Source organism: Ochotona curzoniae, unplaced genomic scaffold (assembly GCF_017591425.1).
Source record: "Ochotona curzoniae isolate NIBS_2020 unplaced genomic scaffold, NIBS_Ocur_1.0 contig_1274, whole genome shotgun sequence".
Classification (NCBI taxonomy): domain Eukaryota; kingdom Metazoa; phylum Chordata; class Mammalia; order Lagomorpha; family Ochotonidae; genus Ochotona; species Ochotona curzoniae.
This window is the reverse complement of record NW_024465023.1, coordinates 247,352-274,800: the sequence shown is the minus strand read 5'-3', so window position 1 is coordinate 274,800 and position 27,449 is coordinate 247,352. Positions and strand designations below refer to the sequence as shown.

The 27,449-nt window shown below is 41.2% G+C and overlaps 1 protein-coding gene across 1 annotated transcript in view; it reads right to left on the bottom strand.

Moving 5' to 3' along the window:
* Positions 1-1,383: 1,383 nt before the first annotated feature.
* Positions 1,384-27,449, bottom strand: part of MOSPD2 (motile sperm domain containing 2) — a 52,340-nt gene continuing 26,274 nt past the window's right edge. Inside the window, exons 5-15 of the mRNA XM_040997369.1 lie at positions 26,824-26,978; positions 23,876-23,936; positions 22,080-22,118; positions 13,712-13,836; positions 12,866-13,042; positions 12,108-12,220; positions 9,257-9,353; positions 7,440-7,536; positions 7,053-7,182; positions 4,176-4,278; positions 1,384-3,734 (exon numbers count right to left, since the gene is read on the bottom strand). Of these exons, the coding sequence (XP_040853303.1) occupies positions 3,597-3,734; positions 4,176-4,278; positions 7,053-7,182; positions 7,440-7,536; positions 9,257-9,353; positions 12,108-12,220; positions 12,866-13,042; positions 13,712-13,836; positions 22,080-22,118; positions 23,876-23,936; positions 26,824-26,978 (1,235 nt within the window). The 3' untranslated portion in view covers positions 1,384-3,596. The remainder of the gene's footprint in view (positions 3,735-4,175; positions 4,279-7,052; positions 7,183-7,439; positions 7,537-9,256; positions 9,354-12,107; positions 12,221-12,865; positions 13,043-13,711; positions 13,837-22,079; positions 22,119-23,875; positions 23,937-26,823; positions 26,979-27,449) is intronic.

Sequence of the window (27,449 nt, the reverse complement as noted above, 5' to 3'; positions counted from 1 at the left end):
ATAAGGGCTTTGAGAGGTTAACTTTCCCAAGTGGTAGAGAGGGGACTTGTGTCTAATCACCATTGTCTTGGCTGGCACAAGTAGGAAGATTTACAATCTGTCCCTCTGAGCCAGGAAGAAAGGGGCCACCCTAAACTTCTGGGAGCTCCCATTTGGGTGTTGAAACTTGTCACTAGGTGGTGAAATTTTAGGGAAGAAAGAGCTGAAGTTTCCTCTGAAAGAATCGATGCATTCCTGGCTGGAGATCTGACCCATTGGAACTCACCTGCTACAAAGTTGAGTCCTTTGGGAAAGAAGGCCATACCTGTTCAGTCCCAAGCTGGTATGTTGTTCTCTGGTAGGCTAATGTCCTGGCTTTAAAGCTCCATTTTAAAAAAATATTTACTTTTAAAAGTTTAAATTTGTATTTGAGACTTCTCCATTTTAAATGTTAATTGTTTAATATTTTAACTTATAAAACAGAGAAAATTTCCTATATTTCACAACATAGCTTTAGAAGCATAGTGATGAAACATTCCACCTGTGATTGCAAAGTCCCATTGTAAATGTTAAAAATGAATAAGTACATATGAAAGGGGTGTGTGAAATGTGGACAGGAGGGTAGGTTGGATCCCATTTTATCAACCAGTTTGGCCTCTTTTCTCATCTCTGCTTCTCTTAAGTACAAAAGAGGCAGCAGTCCTAGTCAGTGTATTGTTACGGAGAAGTTGCAGCCATTTGGGAGGGAGGCAGATATCAACAACCTCCTCTTCTGTCACCATTCTGGGCTGCTTGGCCATCCCTCCCAATGTCCCCCATACCTTGGGCCAGGCCCCTGGGCCATAGGTTAGGAGTGGTCAGTGCCAGCCACACTGCCAGGCAGGCCTTTTGCTTAGCCTGCTCCCGAGGCAAGAAAGGCTGGGACAATTCATGGTAATCTCAGGCCAGTCATGAACCCCAAAGCCCAACAATGGCTCTGACGCTAAGGGGAAATGGAGGACCGCACTGCGTAGCAGCCAGACTCAACATGGGGATGACAAGACACCGAAGTACAGTTCACCTGATGTGTGACCACATGCCTAGACACCTGCAAGGTTGCCCTCACCAAAATGTAGAGCAGAGCCGAAAGAAACTCCTACAGTCTTTAAAAGTCCCAGATAGTCAGAACATTGATTTTCGTTTAAGATGTTGGATCAATCAAAGACCAGAGGTTTTTTTCCTGATGATATTTATTTCATAAATGTAATTATTTTTTCTAAAACATATTAAAATAGAAAACATGTTCTTTTAATCAATTTGTACAAAGAAAATACCAATATAGTAATAAAATACTGAAAATATATGAAAAGCACCAGAACATTAGAGAAATTACACTGGCAACAATTCTAGGAATATATTTTCTTATAATTGTACAATAAAGTGCTAATAAATCCAGTCAAAATTAGTGGCAAGATATAAAAAGTTATGCTATTATGAAATTTGGCGCCAGGTTTACCAGCAATTGCATTTTTTAGACTACTTGTAGATCAAGCTAATAATAGTTCATTAATGTTTTCATGGAAAAATCTATCCATTTCCATTCCAAAGTGAAAACAAAAAACTAAAATTCAAATGTCAGTCCTTGGTAATGTAGTTGTGAATATGATTAAAAATAGATTATAGTAGTCCAAATAATCCTGCATAGATGATTAAATAAAACCAAATGAAGACAGACTAAAATCAAATGTAAATATGTATGATTAATCAAGACAAGTACAAAAGCTTAGATGCCTTTGATCTGACAGTTAACTTTCAGTAATTCTGCTTAGTCACATTTAATAGACACATGACCGCCAACAGGATATGTTATTAAATTCAACTGACCAGACAGTAAGCAAAGGATGTTTCTGCAAGTCAACATACTTTTCAAAGGAAACATTAAAGGGACACCATTAGGACAACACATTTCCAATCTGGGCTAATTATATCCTCATTTATCTGCTGAGGAACAAAAGCACACACAAATACTTTGGGATTAGATTGAATTATGTTAAGGCCAGAGACGTGCCGTGTAAGGGGAGCCACTGTGCACACACAGCCAGGGTGACACTGTGCACAGCCCTCAAGGAGGACCTCAGTCCTGTCCCAGAAATGCCCGCATTAAGACAAGGTCTCACACAGCAGTGTCCTTTTAAGGTTTTATTTCCTAGGGCATGTTTGAGGCTCCTATAATATTCTTCATACCTCAGTTTGTGAACCCACTTCTTCATGATCCAAACCCATAGTACTGCGCCTCAGGACAAAGCAGCAGAAATCCCCAAGCTGGTACCACCGAAACTCCATTTATTGCCCAGGTAGAGGACATTTCTTTCAGATAAAGCAGAAAGACATGTTGCACCCACAGGGACTGGGACTGGTTGGATTCATGAGAAAACACGTGACCTTCACTAGCCTTGACTGCCACACTGCCTCTTAGGAAGTGAGGCACCCTCCTAGATTGGTGTTACTGTGCCTCGGGCAAGGACTCAGGCCCCTTAGTGCTGCTCAGAGCTCTTACATTCCATCCTTTTCATCCTTTAAATAAAGAACTGACACTGTCTGCTTTTGCTTTCTCTTCTTTTCCCTGCTGAAAAGGCTCCTTCTCCGGCTGATACTAGCAAGGAGCAGTCAGTATCTCAAACTCCTCTGTCACAGGGTTCAAGATAATGACTTTTCTTTGTTTACGCTACTTAGCGTGTCAAGCATCCGTCCTCCCACCCCCAGCAAAGTAAAATCTAATGTGTTTCCTTTAGAAATGCGGGGTGCCTCCAGACTCCAGCACTCTGCAGCAGGGCGGACATGGACACCGGAAGGCCTCAGAAGCCTGTAGCAGAGGCTTCAGGACCAGCCCTAGTGGACAACAGGAATGACTGCAACCTGACACGGCCTGAGGACACTTTCCGGACAGAAGACACTTCCAAGCACTCAGTGCGAAGGCCGCCCTGCCGGTGTTCCAGAGAAAGCCTGACATGCCCGAAGAGGCAGGCTGTCCCGCACACTGCGGAATCGAGGCTAAGGTGGTTTGGCATTAAATAGGTTTACATTCCAAAAGAATATTGATTATTATTGTCTGGAAGTAATTCTCAAAATTACAAAGTCAGGATTACATAAATTACTCTGTATGTCTTCTTTTTCAATATACATGGTCTTCTATATACATAGTATAGAAAAGCTAATAAGTTGGTTCAGCTATAATAATTGTGTCATAAAAAGAGCAGATTATTTATTTTGGCTGCAACGAAGCATGTTACTTACACTTTTCAGTTTAGCTAGTGTATTTACAGAAGACTTACGCTTTAAAAGTGTCCCAACCCAAAGGAAAAAAAATAAATTAGATTTAAACCATTAATTTACATAATGCATATGCCTTCACTTACTTTCCTAACTGTTACAGTCTCTGAGAATCTGCTTGTCCAGCATCTCTTTATCTGACCAGTTCATTTTCCCAACGTGTACGTGTTGCATCCCTCTAGGTGCTGTGTATTTGCTTTGAGGAAGCCCAGATGTGCAAGACTTTGAGTAGCTTGGTGGTGAAGTTTTGGGTCTGTTACTTTTTCCCACAGATGAAGGATCCAAGTTTCCGACCAGGCACCACTTCCTTAACTTAGCAACGAATAGAATAAAGAGATGACAACAGCAAGCAGGAGCACTGTTACTGAAAGCAACAACTGCTGGAGCCAGATACAACGCTGAACTTGGTCTTCAAGCTTCCGATTGCATTCTAGTAAACGACTGAGCTGAAGAGGCAAAAAAAGCAATGTAAAATTTGTATCACTACAACAGTCATTTATCATGGAATGACAAGTAGGAATATCAGAACTCCACCTGTAGAGGGGATGGACTGGCCTGCTCCGAAAGGCTGGGGGCTACACAGACAAGGCACAGGGGTTGTCTGGCAGCTGGATAGGTCTGGCTTCCTCATTTACTTACTCGGGTCAGAGTAAACTCGGCTATGCCCCCAAACAAATTCTTTGCTACTGATTTTTACCCAAATGTTTACAAGGTTAGATGTGCCCACCTATCTCCTCTGACTTGGCATCGCTTTCCCAATGACACATGTCTGTTCTGTCTTGTGCCTCTACCAATGCTTTTTCCTTAGGTCAGTAGGAAGAATGGGTTTCTAAGGTTGATTTGCATTTACAAGTAATGGACTGTAGTTAGGAAGAAAGTACACTTACTTGTAGGTAGATGTCTTCACTGGTTTTATCTGACATGTTAAAAGCATTGTCTTTTAATATAAGTGTGTTTGGTTTACTGCTCTCAACAGTATGGCATCTTAACCTATGAACAAAATCCAAAGAAATGCAATCTTTAAGTTTCAATGAATCTCCTGACAGAGTTAGACACAGAAGTCGGCCTGTGGAGGGAAGGGAGCCTCATTCCTCTCTCCTGCTCTGCCTCAGGGGCAGCTTCCCAGGTGTTCACCCCACACTGGTTGCTCTTTCGTGTAAAAAGGGACACAGGGAGTGAAGCTACTCAGTACTCCAAGGGAGTCCCCAGGTGAGCTTTCTTACGAGGGACTCAGCAGAAGCCACTCAACCATCTCAGGACTTTCCAGATGGGAGACGCTGCTGTCCTTGGGGCCTTGGGATCTAGTCCCCAAGCCTCCCTCCTGTTTTTGGAGAAAATACGACAAGCCCTGAATCACAGCCAGTGAGAAGCTACCACCAGGAACCGGTAAGACGAAAACCACTGTACCTCACAGGCAACAGACCAGAAAAAAACCCTCACTCTCCAGGACTGTTTCAGAAGAACTTCAAGTGAAGCTCTAACACCTTTTACACTAGCGGAGGCAACCTCCCCTTATCCCCACTGCCATGCCTTTCATCAACACAACACAGCCAGCCGAACAAACCAGGCCCTCCCGGAAAGTGACTGGTGGAACGCACCAAGCCGCATCTCCATCCGCATAGCCTCTGCCCTCCCACTAAGGCCGACCCTCTCTCCAGTTCTGCCCCAACGCAGCCTTGTCAGGAATAGGAATGCCAGTGACTGCTCTGTCGAGTGCGGCTCGTGGATACCTGGAAGTGCTTTCTGTATGGCCACTGGTGGTGGCCCCACCATGCACCCCGTCCACACCGCATGCTCCTACATCAGCATTTTTGGCAGCACTTGGTAGCACTGGTCACGTTGTCTTTTGTAAAGCATTCTCTTGGCTGCGCTTAAACGGCAGTCATGACAGGGTTCAGTTGCTGGTCCTCCTCCTAACTCTGCTTCAATGTCCTCCTTTTTCCATTTGGCTACAGACTCTTCCTCCAGGCAAGGTCTATCTTATCTGCTCTCTGGCTGGGACAACTAAAATAACAGCTGTCTTCCAGGGCCCAGCCTTGTTCTCTTGCACTCTACTAAGCACATGGCCAATAGAATGACCTTGACAAAGGCCTATCAGATTGGGTGTCAGTTCACGGTGGAGACTAATTCTGCCTTTGGCCCCTGGCTGCCTCTCAGGCTTTCTTAACATGGTTCGTTTCACAATTATCTAGCCTCCTGTTTTATTCCACTCCACCATGACTATTAGATGATCCAGTTTCTCATTCCTTAAGTGGGAAAATGCCTCTCTTTCTCCCTTTCCCTTCCTCTCTATTTCTCTATGGGCTTCATGGTTCCACAAGTGGATGACACTAAAGCACCTGGCACCATGCTACCCACACCCAGTGCCACTCCGAGGTGACCTCCTTAGTACCACTTGTGCCTGCCAACTTTTCTACACAGCCCCCTTCCCCAGATCAGCTATATTGCCCTGCGGCTCTGCCCAGTACAGACAGTTGGTTTCCAGCTTGAACTCAGCTCTCAAGGCCTGCTAGCCATCTCCTCCACTTACTGAAGCCGAGCCACACTGATTGCTCTGCAGTGCCTCCCATGTGTTAAGAACACTCCTTTGTCATTTATTTCTCCTTCTGGCGGAAAGTTCTTTGTCCAGTTATCTATGTGACCCACTTTCTCAGCTCCTCTAGCTCCTACTGAAATGTCATCAGACATTGGCTGCTGGATCACTGTTGGGGAGTGGGGCTTCCCTGTGTGCCAAAGGATGTTTAGTGGCACCCTTAGGTTCCTCCCACTACCACGAGATGTCCAGAGCACCCAACCCTAGTTTTAATAACCAAAACAGTCTCTAAACATTGAGAAATGTTCCTTCGGGGAGGAAATCTGGGAATGCATCAATAAACTACAATTCCAATGAGGGGAGAAAAACCATGAGAGCTCCAAAACACCAGGTAAAATACAACTACAACACAGCCTTCTCCATGTTTTCTCTTCCCTATGCCTTTTCCAGACACACACATAGGGAAACCTGTAGCTTTTCCACCTCTTCTGTCGGGCATATTTTTGTGTAATTAGAGTTTTTTTTTTTTTTTTTTTAAGGCAGATGTACAGAGAGGAGGAGAGACAGAGAGGAAGATCTTCCATCCACTAATTCACTCCCCAAGCGGCCGCAGTGGCCGGTGCTGTGCTGATCCAAAGCCAGGAGCCAGGAGCTCTTCTGGGTCACCCACGTGGATGCAGGGTCCCAATGCTCTGGGCTGTCCTCGACTGCTTTCCCAGGACACAGGCAGGGAGCTGGATGGGAAGTGGGGCTGCTGGGATCAGTACCTACACCCAGATGGGATTCCAGGTACTTTCAAGGCAAGGACCTTAACTGATAGGCCACAGCACCAGGCCCCATGATTAAAGCTTTTTTCTAATGATACATCGCAGATGTCTTTCCATGTCACAACAAACAGCCTTGAGAGTGCCTTTCTGATTCACGGCCAATGTATCATGTCTACTTTAACTGGTCGGGTTCCTACTTTCTAACCATTCACTCTCACAAGCAATGTTGCTGCCAGCATTTTAATATTTAGGGCAAGAGTGTCCTGCAAAGGAATTTGTTGGTTTGGAGCTCTGCCAGGGAGCTCCTTCACAGCTCTGGGCTATTCATCCAATGACCTGTCTTGCAGTTGTAGACCCACACAGGGTGTTTAGGTATCTGCCAGACCCCGAAGGAAGGGATGCTGCCTAGCTGTGGAGGCCTGCTTCTCCTTCTGCCTCTTCTACCACACAGGCACAAAGCTTACCTGTGTTCCATCACTTTGTTTCTAGGGACTTCTTTCCAGAACTGTGTCAATTCAGCTTGCCCTGTGCCAGATGACTGCTCCATTTCTGCGGCCATTATCAGAAAGCGATCTTGGGCGGAGACTGTGAAACCTGTACTCCAAAAAGATAACTTAGCACCGGATGCTCTACGAGGAGTTACATGTCTGGATGGAGGCACTATTCTACAACACTGAATGACACTGAAGAAAAAGAAGGAAATGAAACTACCTTAAAGAAAAAATAAGTGCTAACAATGGAAGTTTTGCTTTTTTGAAATCCAATTTTAATTCTTGTCAGCTTTAACAGTGCTGCTCTAGCACCAAGCCCCACCCCACCACACCTGCTGTGGCCACCCTGTAACAACTCACCCCCATGGGGAGACACGATTATATCCACAGATGCCCCGGGGTCACAGCTGCTGTTGCTCGGCTTGACTCGGTATTTTTCTGGGGCAGTTGTTCTCACCTGTTTACAAACATAGAGTTCATATCATAACCTTCATGTTTCCGGGAGGGAAACGGCTTAACAATGACTTGGAAACAAAATCCAGAAATGGATAATGAATGATCCAGGAGTTTACAAAGCAGCTTTGCTAGTTATGCACAGAATGGATTTTTCCCTCCCAAGGGGATAGAAGCATCTCAACCTATATAAAAAGGTGTTCCTAAGTTACTTTAGCCTTCCTGTTCAATAAAAATCTTAATTCATTTGCTAAATATTTGTCTGCCAATTTAATGATGTAAATTTACACACATATACACAAATGTATACTAGACCATGCTACAAGTGCTCAGAACATGAAAGCAAGGCTGGTATAATGGCTCAATTGGTTAATTCTTCTCCTTCAATCACCAGCATCCCAAATGGGTAATGGTTCGTGTCCCGGCTGCTCCACTTCCAGTCCTGCTTGTGGTCTGGGAAAGCACTGAACAAAGGCCCAGAGCCTTGGGACCCTGCACCTACGTGGGAGACCTGGAAGAAGTTTCTGGCTCCTGGCTATTTGGGAAGTGAACCAGCAGACGGAAGATCTTTCCTTCTCTCTCCTCTCTCTGTAAATTTACCTTTCCAATATTAAAAAGAAAATAAAAGGAAAGCAGCAGATGGCTGCATATCCTAGCAACTGCATCGAAGTTAAATGGCAGATTTAAAATTTATTATACAGAGTAGTGATAGACTCAATTCTGTTACACTTCCTGCTCAGGATCAGGTTAGATCCAATATTAATTACACTCCAGAATATTCTGCAAGGAATGATTCTTCTTGAGTTTTATTTTAAGCAAATCCTAAATCTGGGATTGTTTGGACCCTAGCCCATTATTACCCTTTTCAGACTGAGGCAGACGGGGCAGGCAGTAGCTAAGATGTTGCTTGGGATGCCTGCGTCCCCCATCGATGTGCCCAAGCTCCACTCTCAGCTCTGCTTGCTACTAGCTTTCTGCTGGCGTCTATCCTCCATGCTGATGTACAGCAGGTGATGGCTCAAGTACTTGAGGGACTGTCATCCCTGTGGGCGACCCAGCCGCGTTTCTGGCTCCTATGTTGGGACTGTCGAGCCTTGACTATTGTGAGCATCTGGCGTGTGAGCAAGCCAACGGAAGCTCTGTGCTTGTGTGTCTCTCTGCCTTGCAAATACAAATAAATAAGTAAATAGAATCTGAAAAGAAAATGTTCAGATGTAGGTTCCAGGGAAAATTTTAGACAAGACACATCACTCAGAAGTGGAAAGTAGGGGGTTCACCACTGTTGCATAGCAGGCAAGGCTGCTGCCTGCAACACTGGCATTCAGTACGGGCATTGTTTCATGTCCTGGATGCTCCCCACTGATAGCATGGAAAGTGGCTAAAGATGGCCCAAGTTCGTGGGCCTCCGCCACCCACGCGCGAGAGCTTGCTAGCTCCTAGCTTCGCCCGGCCCAGGCCCAACCACTGCAGCCACGTGGAGAGTGAACAAATGCATGAAAGGTCTCTCTTGCTCACTTGCTATTTCTCTCCCTTTCTATCTTTAACTCTTTCAAATAAAGAAATAAATTTTTCTTAAAAAGAGAAGGCAGTGTAATATGCCTAAAAATATAAATCAAAACACCACACAAATTTAAAGTTACCCGTCTTTCAATTAGACTGTCTAGAATCATTTATTATGTTAATTTTCACAAATAACTTGCTTATTACATCTTTCAGATACTTACCTTAAAGGCCACTATATTCTTAGTTACATTTGTCAACACTATTAAAGTTTTCTTCTCTCCAGATTCCATACTTCCAAAATACAGCTCTTCAGCTGGGCTACACGGTAACAAAAACACAAAGACTCTGTATTACTCAAAATCGATGACAATCTAATTGTAATCTCTAAGAAAAATGCTTGGCTAATATTTTATGCTCATTTGGATAAAGAGATTTTACCAAAAGGACTACAAAACAACAAAACAACCATAGAATGTGATTTTATATTTTAATGCTATGGATTCAATGTCTGCAATTGAAGAAGTCCTATGGTTTTCACTAAGTTCAAAAGCAAAACAGGAAAAAAGGAAGCATTAGGAAAATTCTGCATTAATCCTATAAACAATACAACTTTAAGGTGCATGTATTAATGCTCTTTGGAAGGTTATGGATTACCTAATTACAAAAGGAGACAAGAGTAGGGCACGTTTTACTTGTAACTGATCAAGATCATTGGGGATGTGGGTAAGTACAGGGCAACTTCTCATTACCAAATGGCTTTCTTCAATGATAGAGGAGCAAAAAAGCACAGGAATAAATTTGGGGTGGGAACTGCAGAAATAATTTAACAGTAAAATCTGAAAGTCTCAAAGCTTACATTTTACTGCAGCTGGCCACTATAATGCCTAAGGCCTTAAACAGAAATGCAAAGCCTTCAGCCTAGTTTGCAATTACATTGGCCAAACTGTGTCAAGTGCCTTAAAGGAGTGTTTTTGTTTCACAGAAAAAGGGGAATAACTGAACTAAGGTGAACGTTCAGCTAGCCCGATTCTGAGCTGCTTCTTTAAACAGATCCATTCTTTACCAGGAAGATCTGCACATCAGGAATATTATTTCCTCTAGAAAACACCAATTTTTAAGGAGGAGCTTTCCCAGACAGGCTCCACCTAACTGTAGATGAGATGAACCATGGCCATGGCTTCCGGCTGGGCTCAGTCTTGAAAAAGTCATGCAGAAGGGCCCAGTGCAGTGGCCCTAGTGGCTAAATCCTTTCCTTGAAACAGTTGGATCCCATGTGGCATTAGTTTGGAACCTGGCTAATCCACTTCCCATCCGGCTCCCAGCTTGTGCCCTATGAGGGAAGTGGAGGCTGACCTAAGGCCTTAGGGACCCTGTACCCATGTGGGAGACCTGGAAGAGGCTCCTGGCTCCTGGCGTTGGAACAGCTCAGCTCGAGCCTTTGTGACCATGTGGGGAGTGAAACAGTGGATGGAAGGTCTTTCTCTTTGCCTCTCTTTCTCTCTGTGAATCTGTCTTTCCAATAAAAATATATTTAAATCAAAGCTACATAATAGATAGGCAGGTTATAGATCTGCACATGCTGTCAATAAGTCGCCCAAAACCACGAACAGGTCCAGAGGACAGTTAGCAGCTTGGCCCTTGTGCCTGGACAGGTGCAGCTCTGTGGCCAGGCTGGGGCACAGGCAGGGATTAGCAGAGCCAAAGTGCAGCCCTGGACGCTGTCCTGGCCCAGCCCGGCTTTCTCTGATAGGCCTCCCGTGAAAACACAGTGTAGAACTTCCAAATTAGTATAAGGGAAAATGGAAACAAATCTACATGGGAAAAACTGCAAAATAAAGCTATGTGAAGCAAAACGCACGTGCCTCTCTCCCCCTACCTGCCAAAGACTGTGAAGATAAATCAAAAACAACAGGGCCTGATGTCATGGCCTAGCGGCTAAAGTCCTTGCCTTGCATGTGCTGGGATCCCATATGGGCACTGGTTCTAGTCCCAGCAGCTCCACTTCCCATCCAGCTCCCTGCCTGTGGAGGATGGCCCAAAGCTTTGGGACCCTGCACCCATGTAGGAGACCTGGAGGAAGTTCCTGGCTCCTGGCTTTGAATCGGCTCATCTCCAGCCTCTGCAGCTGCTTGGGGAGTGAATTACTGGACAGAAGATCTTCCTCTCTGTCTCTCCTCCTCTCTCTATCCTGGCTTTGTAATGAAAATAAATCAATCTTAAAAAAAAAAAACAAACAACCAGTAACTCAATAATAGCTTACCTAAATTAATGTTGCTAATCAGGAAATCTCAGAATAGATGTTTTAATGTTTGGTTGTATGAGGGGTCTTTTAAAAAGTACACCAGAAATACATATTATAAAAAAAACTACACCTGGATTTCAAAAAAATAATTTTTTGCACTTAAATCAATGTATGATTTGATTCAATTTTCTACAAACTTTCTGAAGCAACCTTGTATTGTTCAAAAGATAAGCCTAAACAACAGTTACATAGGAATGTTGCAAGTACTCCAGTACAAAATGCTCTAGCTCTTTACTGAAGTGGGCTGGTGCAGAGTAACTTAAGGCTAAACATATTTCCCCAAGCAAAAGCATCAGTGGTGGGAAAGACGTCTTTAAATAATGATGTTTTAAAAAGCCCTATTTGGGGTGAATCAGCAATAGAAATTTCAGCAACCTGAATTTAGGCTTTACTCAAAAGCTTAGTTTTTTCAAGTTCACACTCATCTTTTAGAAGGTAAAATCAACAAATGCCAACTTCAATGGCATTTCTGACATTCTTTAAATTGTGTAGCAGTAATATGAGGAAATAATGTAACTATATATCCAGATTACTGGGAATAAATGAGTACTTTTTTGTTAATATATGAGGTCCTTGAAACACTGAGTGGCATAAATAGTAAAAGGTGGCGAAACCAGCCACTGTGCCTGGAGCCAAGGCTAGTCTCCAGCTAAGCCTTCATTTGGTTATCTCCATAGTTGCAAGACCAGTCTAGAGTTTTCTAAATTTGCAACTCCCTTAAGATGATCAAGAAAAGTCCTAACTCTCTGGCTGATAAGATCAAGGATTACCTGATATGTAGTAAAGGCCCTTTGAACACACTCAAAGGTTTCTTGAAAGATTTCACCTTTGAATCACCTTTCTCATTTTCTTCTACTTTGGGAGGAGGTTCAGATGGGTTAGCCTAAGTCATGGGAAAGAAAATGAAGAGTGAAGAGATACAGAAATTTTACTTTTACAATGACATTTGGGTGGATTATTGGGCAAAAGAATAAACATTTCAACTCAACCCAAATTTTGTTCTAGCATAGGTTTAGCATGTGTATAAGACACATTTCAGATATATTAACGTGATCTTAGAGTATATGTAATCACATATGGAATGAATGTTTACATATACCACTGTAAGCACATCATTGTAAAAAATGTAACCTGGCCTTTTCCCTTAATTCTTTAAACTTCTTCTAAGTTATATCTATCCCTCTGTCATTTGTCCTTATTTATGAAAAGTGACAACTAAGCACCCTTAAAAATTTAGAGAGGAACTACATTAAGGTAGTTTTACATTTATCAGTTTACTTTTATCTTAGACAATTAAAATCTATTCTAGAAACACTCCCTTTCAGACACAGGTGCCAGCTGTTCCACAAAGTATCCCTTCAGCCCTGTGGCTACCCAGCCCCTTCCCATCCTTCCCCTTTCTTTGCACACACACAGCTGTGAAAAGAGTCAAGTGAAATACATTGGCCCGAAAATTTCACAGCCAGTCTAGTTAGACTTGGGCTAGACCGTAGCTTTTGATTTAGTTTCATTTTACGCAGAAAGTTACCTTCTTTAGAAGAGTTATTTGTTCCTCGTTAACAGTGGTTTCCAGGGTTTCTTTGCCATCGCTTTCTATATCCTCTTTACTAGAAGTTTCATCCTCACTGGTAATGGGCCCATTCTCACACAATGGTGTTTGGAAGTCATCATCCACTAACGGAGGATAGCTATACTTGAAAGGATCCTAAAAGAAAAGAATTCACTAGGCTGTCAAGACACGGCTAGTCATCAATTCGGCTAAGAAAACTTTAATCTTGTTTTTCCTTGTTTCATCGAGAATAAAGTTTAAGTACCTGAAATATGATCAAGTTGACTCAAAGCATACCAAGTCCATAGGTTTCACAATTGATAAACTTAAGAATATTTTGAATAAGCAACTGGAAGCAGAATAAAGTTACATCAAAAGAATTCAAGAGCTTATGATCCATCTCTAGACACTGAAATACTATGCAGCCATAAATAGACAAGTTCACCATATACTGACTTGGAATGATCTCAAACAAAAAGGATTGCACCAGTTGAATGAACACACAAGCTGTTTTTCAGTGGTAAGTGGAAGGAAGAATTAGACATGCTTATTTGCTTATCTTTACAATATATGTCTCCAGAAATTAACAAAAGAAATGCAAATGACGAGAGGCCCAGGAGTAGGGGAAGGAGTAGGAGACACTGTCCTGAAGACTCATTTTTGCACAGCCTGCTGCGTTCTCCAGGCAGACATCTCACTACTTTGGGGTCTATGCCATGTTCCTTTGGGTGTGTTGCTGCTTTCCTTTCTCCATGGGAAATGAACACAGCCTCATCTGCCATCATCCAGACTATTTGTAAAACTGGCTTCAAGTACTATACTTACAGTTCCACCCATGTGAGGAGGCAGGTATTCTACACTGACATAATCCTGGACTTCATTTTTACTTGTAAACTTCAACAAACTCACAGCTTCTGGACCAAGCCAAGTTTTCACAATCTTGAAAGCAGCTGAAGAAAAAACAAAACAAAATAAACAAAAGCCCAAGCAATTCATTACAATTCTTTTATGCTCTTTGTTAATTTACTGTGTGCTGGTTTAGGTCTCCTGGAATCTGTGAGCACTTCCTTCGCATGGCAGCATGCTTCATTAACATTCTAACCGTTGCAGGCATTTACAGTGTGGTTGTCCCTTATGGATTTCAAAGGTCCATTAGGACTTAGGAAGATTAAGTTGTCCTGATGTTCATTAATGAACTTATCAGGGTTTGGGCCTCAGAACATATCCATCAGTGATCCCAACTACCAAGACTTTCAGACTGGGAATCAAAGTGCAGTGTGTTTAAGGAATAACTGCATCACTGTATGAACAGTTATTTACTTCACAGTTTTGACAAATCCACAATCTGAAAAACTCTTTCACAGGAGTCAGGAAGAGAAGAGGAAGTAGTCCTCTCTGTTATGAATGTCAGCTAGATCCAGACTTCCTTCCTAACCCTAAACTTCTCAGCCTCTGTCCTAGTCTGTGCAATTTCTACAACTGGGGGGAAACTTGGGGAGTCTGCCACAAGAAACTGTCATCACACAAAGCTACTTGGCATTCTCAATCTTGTTCTGTCATGCCATTTCTCATTCACAATTTTATAATCATCATTTATACTGTGGCATTCTAAGCACATATGAAAGAAATCAAAAGAAAAAAACCAAATTAAATTTGCAAGTGCCGTTGGCAAAAAAAAAAAAAAAAAAAGAAAGAAAAAGAAAAAAGAAAAATACATTACCTGAACACTAAATAGTTTAGAAAGTCATATTTTCACTTTGGCTAGCTATGATTATATTTTTTCACTTAACATCTGAATTTGCATAAATTTCAACTGAGTTCATATATTTGAAGCTGTGCTCCTTGAATTAAATGAAGTGCCAAAGCTATTTTTAACAGCTTTATTGAGCTATATTTTACATACCATAAAATGCACCCCTTCAAGACTAAAATTCATTTTCAGTATATTCCCAGGACTGTACAACTACTACTATTATGTTATCACATCTCATAACCCCAAAGACTCCTCACAATTTTTAGCAACTGCTAATTTATTTTCTATCTTCATGGGTTTGTTGCTTTTGGACATTCTATATAAATGGAATCCTACATGGCTTTTTGTACTGGCTTTGTTTACTTAGCATGCTTTCAAGGTTCATTCAAGATGAAGCACAGACTGGCACTTCCTGTTTCTGGCTGCACAGTATGTTTACCCTTTTATCAATGGAAGAATCTTTAACTTGCTTCCACTTTGTGCTAGGAGGAATACTGCTGCGCTGAACATCTGTGTCCAAGATTGTGGGAGAAGATGTTTGCCCTTCTCTCACGTACATAAAAGCATGCAATTTGTGGTGTGACTTTATAAGGAATTATCCAAATGTTTTCTAATGCGGCTGCACTATTTTATATTCTCACCAGCAGTGTACTGAGGATTCCAACTTATCTGTATCTTTACCAATACTTGATAATGCCTTCTTCAAAAATCTTTTTCTTTTAGTATAGTCACCAGATTTTCCCCCCACATGATTCAAGATTTGAAAATTCAGAGCTGTGAGTAAGGTACAAAAAAGAGAACAGATTTATTTCAAGCGAGACTATGGATAAACATTCAGGTATGAATTTGGGCAACCTCCTGTTGAGATGCTCACCAAGACAGGGCCAGAGTCAAAGAGAGCTCCCACAAGGAGACCCAAAAAAGGCAAGAGAAAGAAGTACAAAACGAACCATTTTCTTGCCCAATAGTCCCCTTTATGGGGTAGAGGTACTGCCCTAATTGAACATACAAATAAGGGGGGGGTGGGAATTTGTTATGTGCGAAGTTTCTGGGAGTTTCATGGCGTCAACAAATGGAACTCAGCTCACGCATGTTTATCATGTTATCTCCTTCCTGTTTGTAGGGCATATACAGGTGCATGATGGGAAAGTGGGTACAATGAATTGGCATGTAAGTGAGCGGAGTCAAAGAACAAAAATTGTCCTTTGTGAGACAGAACCTGAGAAAATTTTCCAGGTTATTTTATTTCCCTTTTACCTACCTATAATATATTATCATCAAGTCTTCTTTGACTGCCTTGAACTAGTATTTTATAGTTTTCATATGTCTTACATATAAATTATTTTATGCTTTTGATGCTACTATAAATACAGTTCTTCAAAAGTTTATTTTTGGATTATGCATAGCTAGTGTTTTAAATAAAACTGATTTATGAGAATCAAGATGGCAGAATAAGGTGAGGACTTGTTTAAACAGACAGAGAAATATTAGCCAGGGTGAAGCAAAGAAGGCACATTCCAGGAAACAGGAGAAGACAGAAAAACAACAGAGGGGTACCTGGAGACTGACAGACACAGGAAAGCAGCAGACACAATGGCACGGTGTTGCAGTGGCTGATACCCCAGAAGCATTCAGTGAACCACAACCTGAACTCCACCGGCAGCTGGAACTAAACCAGCAACCAAGTGGGAAGGGAGCTCCGGAAGTGAACCCAGACAAAGAACTGTCCCATCCTGCTGGTCTGTTTGATTTGACCAGGAGCAGAGACAGAGCAACAGGTCCCAGATGGGCAGTGTGGGAACAAGGTGGATTACACAGCCCAGCTCACCCCATAGAGCCCAATCAGGTGCTATTTTGTTTAAGGAGGCAAGGGCTATGGACAGTTCTGAGCATGTACTGAGCTGGGAGTGAAATCATTTCTGGCTCACTGAATTGAAACAACAATGTGTTGCATCTTACAGGTTCTCCCCAAGATAGGTCTGGGTAGCCATCAGACCTGATGGCCAACAGATCAAGAACTCTAGTAGTGGCATATCAGGTGCCATTTCTTACAGTGTGGCAAAGAATTTAAGACTGCAGGGACAACAGTGAGCTGGGCATGCACTGGAGCTCGGCGAGAACTCACTGAGCTCATTGCTCAAGGGAAAATAATATCGACTTTGGCACTGTATGGGTCAAACTAGGTCCATGTGGCACCCAGACCTAGCGTCCAACAGGTTCTGACAAGATCAGCGCCACCAACAACTTAGCTATAAAGGACACCTGTTGTCTCCCTAATCCTGGGACCTGCTCCAACTGGAAGTGGGAGAAAGGTTGTAAAGACCACGGTACAGCCTCAGCACGGTATCACAGGAGGTGGAGACTGGTGAGCCAGGAGCTGGGGCTACAGAGCCTATAGTGGAAATCTAACATAAGAACCCAGGCCTGGAACTTGCTAGAAGGAGTGGCACAAGTGACTACTAACAAAGAGCCATATAGCTACCACAATAAGTAAACTTGAACTGTAGACCTGTGGGTAACATTAGAAACCTGGCACAAGAAGAATCTGAAGACCAGAAGTACAATGACCAAGAAGAAAAGAAGAGACAAAGGCACAACAAATATTACTAAAGATTCTCCTGCAAAGGAGCAAACCCCTTTGCCAACCTCATAGTTAACTGAGAAATACATCAAGAAAATAGGGAATACAGAATTCAAGACACTTGTTATAAAGCTTCTTATCAACGAGAAGCACATAAAGCAGGCATTCAAGGAATTTAAGAAATATGCCACACAGGAAATGAATCAAAAAAGCTCATATCTCACAAATGAATACAGTGAAGCAAATTAAAAGTACGGTGGAGTGACTTCAAAACAGAATGAAGGAGGAAGAAGAAAGAATCTCAGAATTGGAAGATATTTCTTGTCATCGGGGGAAAGAAACAAAAAGCTGGAAGCAGAGCTGGGTCAAGCTAAAAAAAAAAGTATTCAGAAATCGAAAGACACTATTAGAAGGCCGAATATAAGAGTTATGATAATCGCAGAAAGTGCAGAAAGAAAAGCTGGGTTTACAAATGTATTTGATGAAATAAGGGAAAATGTCCCTAATCTAGAGAAACAATTGGGAAACAACATCCAGGAGGGACACAGAACTCCCAACAGGCCTGATCAAAAGCAATCTTCACCATGACACATGATAATCAAGCTCTCTTCAATATAACACAAGGAAAAGATCCTTAAATGTGCACGTGAAAAAATCAACTGACTTATAAAGGTGTGGGAAGCAGGGTGCTAAAGCCACTCCTGGGATTGGAAGGGGCCGTTACAAGATGGCAGCTGGTCAGGGCCAGGAGGCGGAGTTGGTCTCGCCAGCAGGTAAACAGGAAGTCACAGGGATAGGCTAATTCCCTCGCTGTGATTATGTCATTGCTACCAGCCTATCAGCGCCAAGTGGACCCATGGGGAGAAGTGATTGGTGCAGAACGATATAAAAGTAGCCAGCAAAAGGTAGACAACGGACGAGGATGGACAGACGACAGACGGACGATGATGGGGATGACCAGGAGAAAGACTGGGGGTGCGAAAAGGAGAAAGACTATGGCAGGGGAGGACGGAATGGGAAGAATGGGGCAACAGAGAGGGGAAGAAGGGTTAAGATCTTTGGGTGGAAAAGCTAAGGTGTACAAAAATGGACAAAAGTGGGCAGAGGGGTACAAAAGCAGGATAGAAGCAGTAAGAGCAGTACGGAGAGATGGGGACAAGAACAGAGAAATGCAGCAGAAAGTACGGGAAGAAATGTGGGAAGAAGGGTGGTGGAAAGAAGGCTGGAGAAGCGGGGAGGAAAGCTTAGACCAATGGGGAAAGGGGCAGCGGAGATAAGGGTTTAAACGTGGCCACTTTTGGCAGTGAGGGGTCCGGTTGCGATTCCGGCTTTTCCCGGACCCTCAAGAGCATGCCTTGTCATTTTAGTGTCGCCACTGCCGGGCGGTGACATAAAAGAACACCAGTTAAACTCACAAGAGACCTCTCACAGGAAACTCTACAGGCCACAAGAGAATGGTGTGACATATTCCAAATTCTAAAAGCAAAAAACTGTAGGCCTGGGATAATGTCCCAAAGCTTTCCTTTGTCTTTGAAAATGAAATAAAATTCTCCCACAGTAAAGAAAAGTTAAAAAGAATAAGTGTCTTCCAGACCTGCCCTACAAATGATACTTCAAGATATTCTCTTGACAGAAGAGCGCTATTCGCTCACCAAAACCAAAGGCAAATGTGAAGAACATCCCAGCAAAATAACAACAGAAGACTAAATCAATGAACAACCCAATGTTAAAATGACAGGACCAAATTGCCACCTATTTGTATTAACTCTGAATGTAAATGGTTTAAACTCATCAATCAAACATAGTAGACTGAATTAAAAACCAAAGCCCATCTATTTCTTGCCTTCAGGAGATATATCTCACCAGCAAAGAAACTGGAAACTATATCTCATGGGTTTTGACACTTTTTTGTTAGTTTCACCTCTTCAAATCACTTTCTTCTCATTAAATTTTTCAATGACTCATAAATCATACAGTAACATCATTTTCTTCAAGAAGGTTCTTGATTTTGCTTTTCATCTCTTCAGTGACACATTAGTCATTCAGTACCATGTTTTTAACTTCATGGTGTTGTTAATTTCTCTTTTTATCTCCCTGTTGTTGACTTTGTTTTGTGGCTTTTCATTTAAGGGATGTATAGTAACTGTGTAATGGAGACTGTCATATCCAGATGTGAGGATACAACACAGTATGCATCTCTACTTCCAGACAAAGATGGACTCCCAATGAAATTGTTTACTATATCTTGACAATAGGATGCTGGACTCTGCCATTGTCCATGCCCGCAATGATGGACATATGACTGTGTATGAAGAACCATACTATAGTAATGATATAGGGGAACTCAGTGATGGGGGAGGGATTTGGGGAGGGGATAAAGGAAATTCCAGGGCCTATGGAACTGCATCATGAAATTATAATATAAAAATAAGTAAAATTTAAAAGAAATACAATTGATTTTGTGCTTGGATTTTGTAGCCCTCAAGCTTTCTTAACTTCATGAGTAGTTGTAATATCTTGTTTCTTTGTGAATTGCTTTAATTTTCTATAGCATGATGTCAGCTGGAGGGAAGGACATCGCTACTCTTTTTTCCAATCTGCACGAGTTCTTTCTTGCTGTAGTCTAAGTGTCTTGGCTAGATCCTCCAGCATAAGATTGCACAGAAGAAAAAGGAGCAGCCAAGTGTGCCTGGTCGCTGGTCTTGGCAGGGAAGCACTCATTCTCCCACCGCTAGGCGCAATGCTGGCGGCAGGTTCTCAGTCAGGTTTTTCATAGCTGTCCTTTGTCAGACCAAGCAGGTTCTCTCCTGTGGAGTAAAGCTTTCCCCTTACTCAAACCAGTAAGGTTCCCTGCTTTGGGGAGGTTATCCTTTGGTCTCACAGGATTGGTTTTGTTGGCCTGGGGGCCTTTGGTCATTCAAGAAGAATCTGATTGAAGGTGGCAGCTGGCTATGACACAGACTAATTGGCATTTAGGGTGGCAACTCTGTAGACTCCTAAGGGGACTACACACAGATCAACATGTGGGCAGTCAATGAAACTGATGTAAGAAGCTACACATAAAGACCCTAACAGTGACGCTTGGCTAAGGGTCCCTGACACACAAATGCTGTGAAGGGATGTGCCCCAGACGCGGCAATTCCCTGCCCTCTGCGCTAGGTGGCAAACTCCATGTGTGATTCAGCAGGAACTCTTTCTCTAGCAAATCCTGTGAGTATAAAAGCTTTGTGTGAGTTCCAGAAGAATCTTCTGATGAGCTGTGAAGCAGGAAGGCAATTCCGGAACTTGCAGTTCATGGCAGGGTGATGGTATCCTGTGTGTATTCCTTAGTTCCCCTCACTCCTCAGTTAGTACAGCTCCTTGCCACTGATGACCTTGACTGTTTTCTATCATGAGAGGGTATGGGACTTTTGTCAAGTGCCTTTTCTTCGTCTATTGAGAGGAGCATATAGCCTCCCCTCCTCTTTCATTCTATTCATATGGTGGATTATACTGCTGGGTTTTCAAATGGTTGAAACAACTTTGCACGCCTAAATCTCATTTGGCCATAGTGTACATAGTCCTTTTATATGCTGTTGGATCCAGGCTACTAATATTTTATGGAGGAATGGTGTGACTCTATTCCTAAAAGACATGGTCTGTCATTTTCTTTTTTCTGTGCCATTAAGCTTATAGTCGACTCAAAAAATTAGTTGGAAACTTTTTCCTCCTTTTACTTTTCAGAAGGCTTGGTGAACAGTTGGTGTTTCTTCTTCTTTAGATGCTTCACAGGATGTCCCAGTCAGGCCAGGGGGCCCTTGGTATTTTTTATGCTAACGTCTTCTACTATTAATTCAATTTCTTTTGTTGTACTTCTACACTAATTCTTTTTGAGTCAGTTTTGGTAATTTCTGACTTTATGAGCATTTTTTTTTTCATCTAAGTTGTCTAATTTCTGGCACACAATTAGTCACTAAGTGGTCGTACCCCCCCACTCAGTCTACATTTTAACAATTTACTTGCATTTCTGGCATTATCAATAAATCAATCTGTGTTTTCCTCTGAATTCCAGAGGGCATGAATCATAAAATAACTTTATCATAAAATATCTTGTAAATGGCATTTTAAAAATATTTTTACCAAACATCGATCACGATTGTCAAAAGAGCATGTGACTGCAGTGTCACAGGGTCTATTGCTGATTCATCCCACCTCGTTTCCCAACACCTGAATCCCAGTGGAAAACTCAGCCAACACCTGTATTCTGTGACAGGCTGTAAGGGCTGGCACTCTGAGGACTGAGGCTATGGTTCTACCTGAACAGCTGAGGACCTTGAAGCTGTTTATAGAAGAGACTGGCTATATCCCTGAGCCTGCGGATGGACTGTTGGCCATTCAAGTGTTCTCACTGCACCTCTGAGGAGTGTACACCCAGTACAATAAAAAGAATTTTTAAATCAACTGAGTAGGCTGGTGTGACAGCTCAATTGGTTAATCCTCTGCCTTGCAGTGCCAGGATCCCATAAGGGTGATGGTTTATATCCCAGCTGCTCCACTTCCCATACAACTCCTTGCTTGTGGCCTGGGACAGCGGTAGGGGTTGGACCAAGTCCTTGGGACCTGCACCCATGTGGGAGACCCGGAAGAGGTTCCTGGCTGCTGGCTTTGGATTGGTTCAACTCCAGCCATAGCAGCTGTTTGGGGAGTGAATGAATCAGTGATCAGAAGATCTTTCTCTCTGTCTCTCCTTCTCTAAGTCTGCCTTTCTCATAAAAATAAATAAATCTTTAAAAAAATCAACTGAGAAATATGGTTTAATTGCCAAAGAAAAAAATGAAGTGTGACATTTTGCTTTAAGAAGGGAACAGGTATATACTCACCATTCATTATCCAAGGCATATCAAAGATCACTATTTTTGCTGAAAGATGAAAAAGAAATTCATTGAATGTGATTTAGTAACTTGAGAGTAATAACATCATTTATCACTGGCCTAGAAAAACTGTTCACCTGAGTGTAAATAAAAGTGAGGCAGCTGAGTTCTAGCTCAGTGAAAGTGGTGTGGGACCTGAGGAACAGTTCACAACGGGGAGAGGCCCCCCAGGAGCATGGTCTGGGAAAATCAGTAAGGCACTCACTGTGCCACTCATGCACTGCTTTGGTTATTCATAGAAAGGTACAGAGGAAGAGCACAGCGGTTATGTTGGATTTGTGCGGAAGGACACAAAACTGTAAACATGCCCACATCTAATTTACGGCTTTAATTGTAATTTGCTAGAGATTATATTCTCAAACCAGTCTCATAGTTATCCCTACTCTCCTTTTAAGAAATTACTTTCAAAAACAAAAATTATTTCCACTTTTCCACTTTTCTTAATAGTATGAGCTCCAGAGGCCAATAATTCCCAGGTATACAGAAGTAGTATTTGCACACTGGGCTGGAGATATTAAAAAGCGCCATCAACAGCTGTTGAGTAAGAACTCAAAACCACAAAGGGGATTTCTGATATCAGGTCATTCTCTATTCAAGCTGAATCAAAATGTAACTTGGAAGCACAAGCCAAGCATAAAGGAGGCACTCTTGACTCCATTCTTCCTCTGGAGTGTATAACAAAATTTCAAAAGTTGTATTTCATGATCGATCTGGAGGCCTAATCAATTAAAGATACTACAAGTCAGTGCCTGCAAAGTCACATTATGTAGCCAGACATACATATGATCTTTAGCTAAATAATTGTCTGGATATAGATATATATTCAGCAAATGCACCCATTTATTCATAATTCTCCCTGAAGAATCTTGGATATACTTGATAAAGCACTGATATTTGTACTATTCACGAGTAGCTCTCCACAAATTCCCTTAAGTATTTCGATGAAGAATGAATATTTTTGTTTCATTCTTTTCTGAAGAGAAATGAATGGTGAGTCTGACATGGTGACTCCCTGCTGCCCATGGGCTGAATGGAGAGTCAGGCACAGGCCAGGCGCAGCAGGGATTCCAAGAGGACTAGTGCCAAGTTGAGGATTTGGTGCTTCATTGTCACAAGCACTGTGAATTCCTGAAGATCCTAACTGTGACTCTGGCCAGGAGTATGCCCAAGAAGATCATGCATTTCCACTTTCTGATGTCCTGGTTGTCTTGCTTCTAACCAATTGGAATCTGGCTTTCCCTACGTGAAACCTATTCTGTACATACAACAATCGAAAGCTGAGAATACTGTAAAAAATTCAGGCATGTGTCATTCAGGCAATTAATGGAAGCGTCAGAATTAAAAACAAACTCCAAATGCCACATTTAAATAATAGCATGTTCTAGTCACGTGTTCTGTCAATGATAACTGTTAAACAGCAGTCTATGTATCAATATTGCTTATATGCAAGAAGATCCATGATAAAAATATTATTTGTAATGAATGTCCAAAATGAAATATTAGTAACAATAAGACAATCTTGGAAATAACTGGGTTTTTAGGTATGCATGTGTGTGTATTTTGCACGAGGTCACAAATATTATACAGTTGAGAATTTAAACTCTTTTACTATAAAGGACAATCATTACTTATGAAAAAACAAAGTCTCAGGCACAAAGGCTTATTACAAGATAATGCTTCACAATTTTCAGACATTATCTACAATTTGCATACACAATTTTTTGATAAAGGACTGAGTTACTTACAGAGGTATCTAGGGTAATAAACCTTAAAGCAGTTGATGATAAAACGCACGAAGTCCATGTCCTAAAAGGAAGACAGGCTCTTTGAGACTAGCCATATTAGATAACCTTAAAGCCGACGTTTCGAAAGGTGTCATAGACTATCGATGAATCATCATTAAATTCTTTCAAAACAAGCTGAAAGTCCCATGGATTGAGGTTATAGATCATTAAGTCATTTGCATCTTCAAGATGCTAGGCCCACAGTACACACAATGAATCTAAAAGCAATCTTCACAGGGACAGTCTAAAAAGGTTTCGAATACCTAAAGATCTGCTGAGACAAGTATGCAGTTTCTAACCCATTTGGGATGATACTCAAAATGTATGTAAATTCTGGCATAGCATTTGCTTTAAAGTTAGTTTTTACACCTTCTAATAACGTCACTAAACTGTATTTCCTGATTTTTGACCACAGCAGTCAACATGATCACATGGGTCTTCTTAGATACACATGGGCCTACTTTGTTTCTTTCCTTTTTATTTGGGGGCCCAGAATCGGGGTTTCAGCTTTGACTCAAGTATTATTCATTGACTCCAATTTTTGAGAGAATTCACAAACACAGATGGCTGTTGATTCTACTGCTTTTGAGCACAACAGGAAATTAGGTCATTAAGGGGTATTATTCATATTTCATTCCATGTTATTTCATGGCACAGGTTGATTCAGTAATTCTAAATAGCCAGCTTATAAAGTCTGCTTAAAGCCATATGGAAGACGTAATCAGGTAAACTTAAGTCCATTGAACCTACTAAAAGGCAAGTTGTGCTAGAGATAAGAGCCTAAAGTCATCGCTGGTTAGGAGTTGCAACATGTTTAATCATGGTAAACATAAATAGCTGTCCTTAAGTATTGATTATGGGATAAATTCTAGTATACAATAAAATATCTTTATAACTAATCATTATCCACTATACCTAGTTTCATAATATGTAGTTAAGCAAGAGTCAAAGAAAATGGCTGTAAAGAACCAGTTCTTCCAGTCAATGGGCTAGGATGTTACTGGTATATGTTTATTCCTCAGTGGTATAAAAAATAGCTCCACAAAACCCAGTGCTCTGCATTCTATGAGAACTTTCAGGAGAATGCTATTCATTATTTTGTAAAATGTCTTCCTGAAGAGGACCTCCAAAAGACTCTTTTTTCTAGTTTGTCTTTAGTGATACATACACTCTAAGGCACAGGATTTCAAATAAAGCTCCTGAACCATTTTAAATGATTCCTATCTTCACATAGGGAACAAAAGACTCAAACTGGTGGCCCAACTCTGTTGATTTCCTTTTGTGCTGCTTTGTAATTCTGGGTACATCTTTATAAGCTGACTTAATCCTTGAGAATCATGAGAAGGTCATATATAAAAATTAACTACTCATTGACATTTGAGTATTTTTAAAACATTAATCATGACTGAAATACTTGGCAATGCAAAGAAATCTCTATTTGTAAATTAAAGATGAGGTGTCACATAAGTAGAAACGAATCAGCCAGCTCAATCAACTTTCTGCCCTTCTATTTGTTGATAAAAAACATTAACATATTATTTCATAATCCTGGGTGAATAATTAGGAAACTATCTTATGCAAAGGATAACAGAATCATGATTTATCTTTACAGAATGTTTATTGATCCAGGCAATTTGATTATAAAATTTTACTCTGTACTTTAATACAAAGTGACATGGAAAGTAGGTTGGGAAAATATAGGGCCTTGGATTAAAGAGAGAGAGAGAGAGAGAGAAATGGAAATGTGAAACCAATCTGTTGTTTTATCAGCACACACAAAACACTTCTGCTGGCCACTGTTCCTAGCCTGTTGTGTGCTTGTTTAAGTGTAAGATGTCTTTTTTTTTGGACTACATGTCACCATATTATAATCATATCACTTATTTCATTAAAAAAAACTATTCCCCAATATCATTACAAATTCTTTAGAAACATCATTTTATATAGCTTATATGCACCCCATCAATTAGATGTGTCATAATGTACCATTTCATGATGTTAAACATTTATATATTTTTTCTAATTTTCCATTATTTTAACCAATGCTCTGAAAAAAACACTTTGGTCTACAATGCATTTTCTGTACTGGCGATTATTTCTTTAGAAGAAGTTACTAGGTAAAGAATATGAATACAAACATGACAAGGTTTTTTTAATATGCTTTGCCAAACAGACTTTCAAGAAACATTTCACTCAATATTTTTCCAAGTGGCTCTGTGAATCCCAATTCACAGCTACCAGAATCAGCCACAGCTTAAACCCAGAAACAAGGGAATAAATGTGTCAATTGATCTCAATTATTGCTGATGGGTTGGTAATTACTATTAACATTACAAAGACCCAGGAACCCAAATTTAAAGGCAAATAGGTTTTACCTATTTTTTTAAGCTCAACATAATCACAAGAAAACTGCTTTAAAAGATAATCAGATCAAATAAATAGAAAAGCAATCTAAAGCAGGAAACAAAAAATCTCCAACAACATCATGAAGCATTGTATATGAGAAAACTCACATGAATATCTGTCACTGGAAAATGTGGCGTGAATCTGCCATCTGAGGTATCCTGTATGACTTCAATTTGTATTTACAGGATGTATCCTGTGTGCCAGGCACAGAGGCAGGTGCTGCAGGATATTGGTGATAACAGCAAAGTCCATTGTTGCCAGATTCAATCACTCTGCCTACCTTGAAGACCTCTCTTTCATGAGTTATCAACCAAGAACACTTCTAGGAATATACATCATCAATGCCAAACACCAAAGCAAATGTAAGTCTCTGAAAGCCTTAGTGCATGTCTGGCTTCACTCAACCCAAGAGGGAAAGAAACAAATCTGAAACATAAGTTAGGTGGCTCAATTTTCTACCAATATTTGGTTAGCAACAATTTTGAATTAAGAAAAATGCTTACAATGCTATTCAGTCCAGTGTCTGAGAGGTCAAACATCACTGTTACAGGTTTCCCATTTTCTCGCTTAGCATAACGTTCCAACCAGAACGCTATGAGCTTCTTTTTGTCCAAGATGGTCTTCTGGTCTTTTACGTGATATTTCACTCTGATCCAGACTTAAAGCAGAAAGATTAAAAATGAGAGTAAGATTCATGGCATTACAATATTATTTATATACTCACATAGGAGTGTGTGTATGTGTACACATATATATCATTTTCCTAGATGATTTTTTTCATTTATAATTTATTCTGTTTTTCAGATTAAAGCCTTCTCTTTGTTCTTTTGAATGAGAAATAGTTGTAGTTGAGAAGCCCAAATTATGTGGTAGCAGAGAAAGTAAACTATGCTTTTTCCCTTCGGATATAAACAAACTTGAGTTGTAAGTTAAGGGGAACAAGAAAATGCAAAATAAACAATACTTGATAATAACCTGAAAGTTATTGTGCTAAACTTAAAAGAAAGCCATTGGTTCTGAGCAGCACCTCTGTCGAGTGACAGCAGCAGGTGCAATGCAAGCCCAGGCGGACACCATGACTCAGGTGGACGGTGGCAAACTGCTTAGATGATGACAGTGACAGAGAAGG